Genomic DNA, 11,437 nt, shown 5'->3' on the forward strand with positions numbered 1-11,437 from the left:
CAAAGAGGTAAATATTTCCAAAAAAGGTGCTGCATGAATAAATGAACACATGAAATGAAGCCCTTTAGAGGCATTTATTCCTTTTCAAGACATTTATTAACTTCCCAACTTCTGAGATTTGGTATATGAACACTTATGAGCTTCCTGAACCCTAGGCAGTGAAGCTTTGATACAAGATATCCTGTTCAAGTATAAACCAACCTTAAAAGCAGCAGTGGGCACCAAGAGAGAACAGTCCTGACTGAAAGAAAGCAACAATGCCAGATAAGAGCAGTGGCACTGGTGCGTATCACAAAAAATCAAAGGAGACAAACAGTTTGTGTCCTGCTTCATTTCATTTCATTTTTTTCTTGCTCTTTAGTTTTGTTGTTGTTGTTTTTATTAATATTATTGCCATTTACTTTTGCTTTCAAATATTGGTTATTTTATTTTAAGCACCAAAACTTTGCTGGACTTTCACAAAGATGGTGATATAGAATACAATATGAGTTGGAATCTATAACCTTTCCTTCTGTTCAGTATATTAATTTTACTTATTAATTACTTAATTAATCTGGGGAAGCTAAAGATAGATAGATAGATAGATAGATAGATAGATAGATAGATAGATAGATAGATAGATAGATAGATAGATAGATAGATAGATAGATAGATAGATAGATAGATAGATAGATAGATAGATAGATAGATAGATAGATAGATAGATAGATAGATAGATAGATAGATAGATAGATAGATAGATAGATAGAGGTGCATCGTGAACATCCATGTTACTCTTTCAGGCCTAATGCATTCTAGAGATGTATTTACAATATTTTACAGGTCTGTTAACTAAATCAGTGTGATACAGTCAAACATTAAACATAAACCTACATGCATTTGCATTCAACCTATAAGAAAGCATCTACAGGCTCCTAGGTCACCTTAACTCAAAAAACCTCCTCACTGTCTGCCAAAAGGCAGACATAAATCTCATCCAATACGAAATCCTCTGAGATCTATAATCGAATATGTGTAAACAGGTAGTCCTTTAGAAACATGCCTCTCAACAGGAAAAAAAATGGGTTACATAAGATGACCCCGCCACCACTGTTATCTTTTCTGGAGGGAAAAATGTATAAACATTTGTGGTGTGAAAGCTAAGTGCTGCATATGTGTATGTGTGTGCATTTATGCTGGATAGCATAGTAATTTGCTGTATATCAATACTTTTGTGGCACAGATGAAGAGTTAAGTTTTCCTAAGGGGAAGCAGACCACCAAATATCCTCTTTCGCACAACGCCCTCGTCAGCTATAAAGCAATGAGGCATCCTTTAAGATCTCTGTTTCTCTGTGTGTTTGTTGGAACTGGGAAGAGGGGTGTAGAGGAGTGTATAGAAGTGCTGAGCTCGGCTTGGCTGGAGGCCAGGGGAAGACGCTATGCCCCAAGCCAGAGTATTTTCTTCTCAGACAATGATACTTAATTAATCCCTTTTCCTGGATTTTGTCAACAATGCCTGGATTAGCCCTGTCTCTTTAATTCTCTGTGTGCTGGGAGAAAATAGGGTGTTAGCTATCAATGGAGATATAAAGACACTATCCAATGTCATTTAGGCTCTAATTTTTACAGATCCTCTATATCAATGGATATCATTAGCAGCCAGCTATAAAATGAAACACATAGGCTGACTAGCTGCTTTTTTAACATCTGAATGCATGGTAAGAAAAAAAAAGGAAGGGATGTTATAAAGGCTATTTTTGTATCTTTTCTGTCTAGTATAAATAGTAACATGTAATGACATTAATAACATGACATAAATAGGATGGGTCACATGAGAAAAGGCTCAAAAGTAAAATGCAGGGATTAGCCTGAACTGACGTAAGGTGATTTTCACTCTCAATTGTCTGCTGCCTGCCACCTAATGCATCTACCTGCCTTCCTTTCTCTTATCTGAGCGATAACTCCTCCTTTTCTTTCTGTTTCCCATCATTCCTTTTCCCCCTCCAGATACCCCTCAAAAGACATAAACCTTGTCTTTTCCTGCCACATTAAAGAAAGGCGATGTTACGTGATTGAAATCTGTATGCCAGACACAGAGAGTTAAACCCACATAATCTCCTTTCACATTTAACACATACATAGTCTATCCACTCTGTAATCGCACTGCTGTGGGAGGCTGATGTCCGACTTCCCTCTTTTCCATGCGTGTGTGGGTGTGAAGCGGAAGGGAGCCAGGCAGGAGCGCAATATTGTAGACAGGATATGGGTGGCTGGTTGGGGGAAAGGTTCTCAGGTGCAAAGGTGTTCGGATGCAACTGAGTGACCGAGCGTGCATCTGTGTGTGGTAAGGTGAAAGGGATAGAGAAAGGTTAATGTTAAATGACTGCCTCCGCTCTTGATGCCAAATTCAACCAACAGCAGAAATCTACGATCACTTGTGCATGTGCAGAGCGTGTGACTGTAAATGTATGTGTGTACAAGCACGGCAGAGAGGAGATAGTCATTGTTGGAGCAGATCCTCTCTTCAAAAATCTGAATTTAGGTCAAGTTCAATCCATGCTACCGTTTGAATCCATGTCAATCACTTTCACAGGCTGCTAGGCTTACTGATCTGCACTTTCAGCACCACGGAGAGCACCACTATGTATTTCTGGGGATAAACACAGAAGTGCTGCCATACTTGGAAAATAAGGAGAAAACTATTAGCAGGTGACACTATTTGGAAGTAAAATATTTTCATGATAAAGTACTAAGTATTGGTTAAAAAGTATTCATAATTACGCAATTGTTCACTATTGCCATCATAAGATTAATGTTGTCCTTCAGCTCACCTTAAGTTTACCATAGCCTGCTTTGCGTGTCAGTGCTTTTCTACTTACACGCCTCGCACTTCACAATTGTAGCATAGTTGTCTTTAATCTTAAAGTCTTACCAAATGAACTCAAACAGCATTTGAGTTCATAGCTGCAGGGATGAAGTGATTTTAGTGGAAATGTTTGACAGTATGTGTTGCATATGGACACTATGTGGACAAAAGTACTGAAGAACCTTTACATTATCTCTACAGGAGCTACTCAGCCATGGAAACCCATGCTATAAAGTTCCTCCCCACAGAGCACCACTTTTCAACAACAGGTGCTTACTAAGCAGGACAATCTACTATCCATGAAAAACTCACAACAAAGGTTTGATCTGTCTCCCAAACTCCTGATAACAAGCCAGTTTCAGTGCACATGAAATGTTTACAAAATATTTATATTCTCATTTAAAAGGCAGTGTCCTTAGGAATGTCACTGCTGTTTAAATATTTAATACAAAAATCCCTAAAATGCAAAGACTGTTGGGCTAATTTATATCACCTAAAAAATAGCTTTCTTCTTAAACTTATCAGAATATATCTGTTTGAACACATGAAGGCTATTCCATGCAGGAAATTGCAAGAAAACTGAATATTTTATACAACAGTGTGTATTTCTACTTTCACAGAAAAGAAAAAACTGGCTCTAACCAAAGCCAAGAAAAAAAAGTGTGAGGCTCTGATGCACAGCAAAGCAAGAGAGCAAGTACAACTTGTTCTGAGAATCAAGAAACTCGCACATCCTCAAATGTGAGATTCATTGTATAGTACCTGCAAAAAAAAAAAAAAAAAAAAATCAACAGTGAAAGATAACTAGGTTTGTGGCCTTGTAGACAGAGGCCATATGAGGCTGGCCACTAAATGGAAAAGATTAGGATGAGTGAATGAATTTGGATCTAAAAATGAGGTGTAGAACAAATAAAAGATGCTGGAACATTGACTGCCATGTAAAACAGTTTTTGTAAAGGCTAAAATAGATCTAAATGACTAGAAGACTATTCCTCCATTTTGAAATGCCACGCCTAACCTTGTCAACACTGTTTGTATAAAGTCTCTAAACTCCTATGACTCCTGTAGTAGAGCTGTTTCACTGAGCTTCACCTCTACACCAACAAATTACAGCTTGGTGGCAGTCAGGAAAAACTCTAGTATTCAAGTTGCTTTAAATATAATAATTCTAAGTGTCATTTGGCATTGCAATAACTTGGTATTGGCAGCAGTGGGCACCAAGAGAGAACAGTCCTGACTGAAAGAAAGCAACAATGCCAGATAAGAGCAGTGGCACTGGTGCGTATCACAAAAAATCAAAGGAGACAAACAGTTTGTGTCCTGCTTCATTTCATTTCATTTTTTTCTTGCTCTTTAGTTTTGTTGTTGTTGTTTTTATTAATATTATTGCCATTTACTTTTGCTTTCAAATATTGGTTATTTTATTTTAAGCACCAAAACTTTGCTGGACTTTCACAAAGATGGTGATATAGAATACAATATGAGTTGGAATCTATAACCTTTCCTTCTGTTCAGTATATTAATTTTACTTATTAATTACTTAATTAATCTGGGGAAGCTAAAGATAGATAGATAGATAGATAGATAGATAGATAGATAGATAGATAGATAGATAGATAGATAGATAGATAGATAGATAGATAGATAGATAGATAGATAGATAGATAGATAGATAGATAGATAGATAGATAGATAGATAGATAGATAGATAGATAGAAAGTACATGCTCAGGAACATGGATGTTCTGCATAGAGATTGAAATGGCGGGAGAGATGGAGGGAGATTGAAGGAGGGAGAGAGGGAGGTAGGAAGTGAGAGAGGGTCTTTGTGGATAACATGATTTGAATATTGAAAAGAAATTCTATTTTGTAGATTTCAGATAGATAGATAGATAGATAGATAGATAGATAGATAGATAGATAGATAGATAGATAGATAGATAGATAGATAGATAGATAGATAGATAGATAGATAGATAGATAGATAGATAGATAGATAGATAGATAGATAGATAGATAGATAGATAGATAGATAGATAGATAGATAGATAGATACCCAAACTGCCAACAGTTATACTCTCATATAGTGGTGGTTTTCTTTGATTGCTGTATTTGAATCATTTCTAAAGGGTCAAAGAGGTAAATATTTCCAAAAAAGGTGCTGCATGAATAAATGAACACATGAAATGAAGCCCTTTAGAGGCATTTATTCCTTTTCAAGACATTTATTAACTTCCCAACTTCTGAGATTTGGTATATGAACACTTATGAGCTTCCTGAACCCTAGGCAGTGAAGCTTTGATACAAGATATCCTGTTCAAGTATAAACCAACCTTAAAAAATCAAAATCATGATGAATCAACAAAGGTGGCTTAATTTTTTTTAAACAACTCACTTAAATTTAGAGGGAAACCTCTTAAAATTAGTAGCATGGGATGAACGGGCTAATTGTTTTATTCTATGGTATAAATCCAGGTCACTGAGTTCACACACATTCATGCGCACGTGCAAAAACACATGAAAGCAAGCCCAGGCCTTCACTGCAAAAATGACAGCCTCCAGCAGAAAAGACCATCAAGATGATAGTGGCAACCAAGGGTCTTATGGCAGTAATGGTTTAAAGCTTAGTACAGAACAGTAAAAACATACACATAATAGCTGCCAAAATGAAGCGTCTGCTTTAAACTTATCAAAAGTAACTCTGTACTGGTCATGGGTATCACACAGATACATTAGACATATGGCGAAGAGCTCTTGTTTGCTGTTGGGCAATAGTAAAGTCTTCCCTGGAGACTTGACCTCTTTAGGATATCTGACAGGTGAGATGTTCAAATTGGACAGGAATTACAGGAATTAATGTGATCTAAACAAATAGCAGTTAGCTGCATTATACTGCACGATCCATGACATACTATATACTAACTTCCAATTCAAAGCTTCAATGAAATGTCAATGAAATGCAGACAACTACTGGAAAACTAAAGAAGAATATCTTTCTATCAAATATTATAACAAACTGTTAATAATTTGTGTAAAGTGACATATAAAAACATGGGGTGCAATAATCTTGCTTTTCCTCTTTATTTGAGTAACATCTAACCTCAGATGTTATCTGAGTCCTTTCACTGCCCCAGGCTCTCTTTTTCTTTTTCCCAAGCAGAGGAATAAGGAGCCAGGAAGCAGCACTCATTCATTCATGAACAGTATTTTGATTTTCTTCTTCAAGCCTCGATGCACTGATTACAATGAAGAAGGTCAAAGTGATTTTGGGTGAAAAATCTTTCCTGCTGGATGAACCCTTCAATATTTTCCTCATTTGTTCTCTCCTTTTGCCCCCTTTTTAAATTCTTACTTTTCTTTTTGTCCATGTATCCCTTTTGATGGTTCTTTTTTACTCCAGTCCATCTCAGCAATAGACTTAAATACATTTTGCACATTCCTTCCATGCTTTTGCAGTTGATATAAAACTGGTGTATGAATATGTATGCTGGAGAAGCCAGAATATTGCCTATGGTGAACCGCTATGCATAATGCAGCCTTTTCTGTCTCGTCTACATTTATTCAGACACACACATTCATACCATCACGTGCACAGAGAAACAGGGCTATAAATTCCTCCTTCTCCCTCCCTCTTTAACTCTTTCTCCCCATAAAACAGACACACGCAGAGTCACATAAATACATTCTTAATTGCAAGTAGATTTTCAATATTGCGATCCATGCAGCACTACAGATAACGGCCCACAAAACCCATTCAGGTCAAATAATAGCCAAAGCAAGTCTTTGGAGTGATAATGCATGCAAAAAGCAAAACATAAAAGACACGATCGTGTTTGATGGAGAGGAGGGTCTCGTTTAGATTAAGATATCCATTATTGCTGCATGGCAATGTGTCAGTATAGTTTTGTGTGCAGTCAGAAAATTAACAGTGTCTCATATAGTTTCATTAAACATTGCAGTTAATAAAAGAAAGAAAAATTCTGGATTGAATATAGGTGGTGTGTGTGTGTGTGTGTGTGTGTGTGTGTGTGTGTGTGTGTGTGTGTGTGTGCGCGCGCGCGCGCGCTGAGGTGCAGGGTGGGGGGTTAAAGGCCCTGCATACAACTTATGCAGTGTCAGTGAAATATTAGGCAGCCATTTCGGTGTTTGAAAATTCACATCTCACACTTCAAAAAGATGATTTCCGCTGTTGATGCGAGTGTCAGAGTTGTGGTGATGTGTTTTTTTCTCCTCTCCCTCAGACACAGGACCATAAGTTGTCAGTAAGCAGAACACAAGAGAGAGGCGGAGTGAAAGAGAGTTGATTGTTACTATGGACTGTGGTAGTTTCACTGCTATTTTGGGGTTGGGGCTTACTTATGTCCTAAGACATGAGACATGGCTTTCTGTGGGAGAAACGGGCTACCGGACACGACTTTGAGCAACCTGTGTAAGCCGTCAAAGTCGATCTCTGTGTGACTTGTTTACTTAAAAAATACCCTCATCATCCTTAACAGAAAGCAAAGATCACCGAAATCATTTGGATTGGAGTCCAGACCCCAGGTAATGCTGAAACTATGACCTCGCACCAACTTGTCGACGAGGTTCATGTGTTTCAAAGTACACAAAATGGCACAATGTTCAGACTGAATATGAGGCCGAATGGCTCGTTCGGATGGACGTGAGCAGAGCGACATTTGACAGTGAACCAGCCAAATATGACACGCAGTCCTACAGCTTTAAACTGTTGAGCCGTGTGTCTCCGACAACACTTTAAAGTTGTGTAGGCAGAGCCGGGAAAATTAGACGCGGAGCTCTCAAGTGTGACTTGGAAGAATTTAAGTGATATTTGACATGTGCGTCGCAGATAGACTGGAAAGTGAATTCCAGCCATATAATTAAATCCAGTCGGGCCGGACTGCAATAACCTCTGATGTTGTGTTTAGAGGGGTTTAAAAAAAACAGAAGGGGTGCCAAAGGAGAAGGTCACCTTTGAATGTCCTTCATTACCACGATTCTGGAGTAATATATGTGTGTGTGTGTGTGTGTGTGTGTGTGTGTGTGTGTGTGTGTGTGTGTGTGTGTGTGTGTGTGTGTGTGTGTGTGTGTGTGTGTGTGAAGAAATCAATCGATAAATTAAAACAGAATAAACAACTCCAGAGATGGCGTCTTACTTCTATCAGCCGCTAAGTTTTCCAGTCCAGAGACAATACATCCGAGTCCATCGTGCGGGTGTAGCCGAGAAGCCACCAGAGTCTGACTCATACCGCAATTACAGGGCTCCCCCTCCAAGCACTTCTCCAGTAGTCGGTGACTGTTTTGTTTCCAAATTTACACACAGCCCCGCGGTGTGCGCACATCAGCGGGTCAGGCCGCTCTCAAGAATATGAAGGTGTCCCAAAGGAAGGCGAGAACACTGACAGGTGATCCTCTAGCAGATACCCAGAGGAGATACCCAAACTACTCTCCATACTTAACTTGTGTCGAAACACTCTTTATATGTCGTACACCAAGTCAGAATGTAAAGACAGTAAAAGTGTGGCATCATTTAATATCACAGCGCTCAGACACAAAGCTGATAGGGACACACTGCATTCGAGTCTCAAGGTTAAGAAAGAGAAACACACACATTTAAATAAAGTTCTGAAATAATATATAAGTCAACGTGTTTTGTAGCTATGTGGGAGGAACAGCATGATGCAGACGGTTAATTTTACGTGTGTGTTGCAGGAGGCCTGTCGACCAAAACTGGATAAAACCGGAAAGATGTTAATTGATGAAATAATTATAGCAAGAGCTTAGTCCGCGTCCATGTCGATCACTACATGGCGTTTTCCTTGAAAATTGTATAAATACTGATCGAAATTCCTCGAATTCCACTCTGTACCGTGTGCCCCATTTCTAACAGTTCTTTTTAAATGTATTAATTGCAATATGGCTTCCCTTTTCCAGTTTCCCGGGCCCTATTATGGCCTGTCAGGCCTGACAGAAGATTCCCCCACAGCCCTCAGCTGTGTTTGTCTCAATCTTATTTCCATAAAATGACAAGCAGCCTCCCAAATCATGACAAAGAAGAATGGCTGTACTCCCCCTCCCTCTTCTGCCTCTGTCCCCCCATCCATCCATCCATCTATCTATCTGTCTATCCCTGTTCTCTCCCCCTGCTCTCCGCACTCAAGGGTGCAGGTGTGCTGGGGGGGGGGGGGGGGGGGGGGGACGCCAAACCAACAGCCAAGAGTGACTGAATGAATGTTTAATTAATGAAAGAAAGAAACGATAAAGTTAAACATCTCGCAAAATATCATAACACATAGCGAATCCTCATAATCATGTTTATAAAAAATAAAAAAGACAAATTGTGTGTCATTCTAGGAGGCGCGGCCGAACCAGCAAAATACGCAGTACTAATGCATATGCATGTATGATAATAGACCTACCCTTTCCCTTATTTTATAAAAATCAAACATATATAAAACACTCAGCGACCCCATAAAACAACAAATCACTGTTGGATCGTGCAAAACGATGGGAACATGGCGTAGGAAAAACAACGGAAAAATTGAAGTTTGTTTTCCACCGCGTTATCTACATCTCTCCCATCTCAAGCACTCTTTCCGCTCCAGTGGCTGTTTGCAGCCCCCAACCCTTCCTCCCCTCCCCTCCACCATACACACAGGCACACACTCACATCTCGTTCAGTCACGGGACAGGGCGATGTACAGTCTGTATAATCGAAATAGACCCTGTAATCCAATTACATATAACAAAAACAGCACAGAAGCCCTCGCCGCAGCTGCAGCCTGAAAGAGGGCACTGCCAAGGCCAATCATGGCGACTGGCATGAGCATGAAACAGGCGCACTGCCCACAGTTATAAAGACATTTTTGCAACTTCTCTCTAATTTGTGAGATTAAAATGGTTTAGAATCACGTGTATTCGGTTACAGACCTGTGCGTAAAGGAACGAAAGAACATTTACTATAAACACTAAACACATTATTTCATTGTGTGGCTTTCATGAAGTTTTTGGAAATTAGTAGACAAACAACAGAAGATTTTTTTTTTTAATTTAAAGGGAAAAATGAATCATTACTTCGTATCTGCAGTATTTAGAGCGAAGCCAATCAGTGAAATCTGGTGCCACAGAAAATGGTGGATGAATAATTAGACCAGGGGTGATAACAACCGAGCCTGCACACGCTGACACTCCTATATTTTGCCAAAGAAAATAAACGGTAAGATATGGCATCGTATTTTAATTATCCAACTGGGGCAAATTATCTGCAAATTAAAGGCCAGTGGTCAATACCCAGTTCACACGTCTATCATAAAACGTATTGACCCTTGTTGCCTCGCACCCGCATCCAATCAGCACACAACGATGTTTATGCAATAGTTCAGTGTTCATTCAAAAAGAAAAACTGAGAAAAAAGATTCTTTAACCTCTAGGGACCCGCTTCTTCCCCCCTCCCATGTCACCTAAGCTCCTTGTGTGCGCATTCTCGCGCACACAAACTCACACCCTATCATCTTATTTGTGCTTCGACGGGACAGCAAAAAAAAGTCAGTAAATATATTAAACTCCTCTGCCTCCTTGGACTTTTGCGAGTAAACAGTCTACAACTGTGTCCAGCAGCAGCGCTCGAGGTCGCCCCTTTATCCGTGCGCGCGCCTGCAGATCCTTATCAGCCTCTCCTCCTATTCAACAGCCTCCATATTCACGACACCTCCACATATTCATCATGCAAAATGCGAATGCCGTTATCTTTCTCATCTCAACGAAAGGCAGTGTTCACTTCAGAGATCTTTGTGCTTTTTCTTTACTGTCATCCGACGGCAGGGCATGTTGATTTTATTCTCCGATTGAACCAATTTTTTTTTATCATTTTAATAATATCATCAGATAATCACAGTGAGGACGTGCGATGAATCAGCCATCATGTTCTCTTCCAAAAATCATGGCTGCTCAGGAAAGCATCTTCGCCAAACATAAAAAAAGTTACAATTCTTCCTCTAACGGCAATTTTGGAGTTTGAGTCATTCGTTTTAGACGTTAATTCGTTTAGTCCAGCACAATTCATCACTCGGCATACGTAACAAACATGCACAGACAACTTCAGCATTGCACTGGTAAGGGGGCAACATGCAGATGAGCAACACTTGAAGAGACACAATTCAAGCCTACCTTCTTGCAAAGAATACAGCAGAAGTAAAGTTACAAGCCACATGCCATTAAAAGCAGTTATATTTCACAGGAATTTTGTGCAGTCCCCAAGAAGAGTGCACGGCGCAGCGGTCGGCCAGGCGAGGCTCCGTGCTGGACTGGTTCTGCTGATGCTCCCCGGCGGTCTCTCCAGCCCTGGTCCCACACTCTCCAGCGCCGAGAAAGAGGCAGCGGAGAAAGTACCGCCTCTGTTCCCTGTACTCTCCTCCCCTCACCGGGACAGGCTGCCGTTGCCCCACCCCCGGTATCCTAATGATGCGCCGTGGTGGAGAGGTGAGCCATAAGTACTAAATGGGGACCAAACGAAAACCACTGGCACCGCTGTATTACGCGCACTGAATAGATTCTTTAATCCGGTGATGGGATGGAGCTCCAAGTGCAAATTTCAA

General features: G+C 40.0%; 1 protein-coding gene across 3 annotated transcripts in view; it reads right to left on the reverse strand.

Annotated features, from left to right (window-relative positions):
• The window catches only part of dscaml1 (Down syndrome cell adhesion molecule like 1), a 99,549-nt gene extending 88,368 nt beyond the window's left edge, over positions 1-11,181 (reverse strand). For 2 of the 3 annotated variants that reach the window (XR_013972379.1, XM_080888149.1), the window contains exon 1: positions 11,010-11,181. Coding sequence is in view for 1 of the 3 variants with exons in the window: in XM_080888149.1 (XP_080744275.1) it covers positions 11,010-11,052 (43 nt within the window). In the remaining 2 variants the exon portion in view is untranslated. Of the gene's footprint in view, positions 1-2,119; positions 2,216-11,009 lie in introns of those variants that run through there. The other variant, XM_080888150.1, reaches the window with a different exon arrangement.
• Between the last annotated feature and the right edge of the window lie 256 nt (positions 11,182-11,437).

This window comes from Rhamphochromis sp. 'chilingali', assembly GCF_963969265.1.
Source record: "Rhamphochromis sp. 'chilingali' genome assembly, chromosome: 8".
Lineage (NCBI taxonomy): Eukaryota > Metazoa > Chordata > Actinopteri > Cichliformes > Cichlidae > Rhamphochromis > Rhamphochromis sp. 'chilingali'.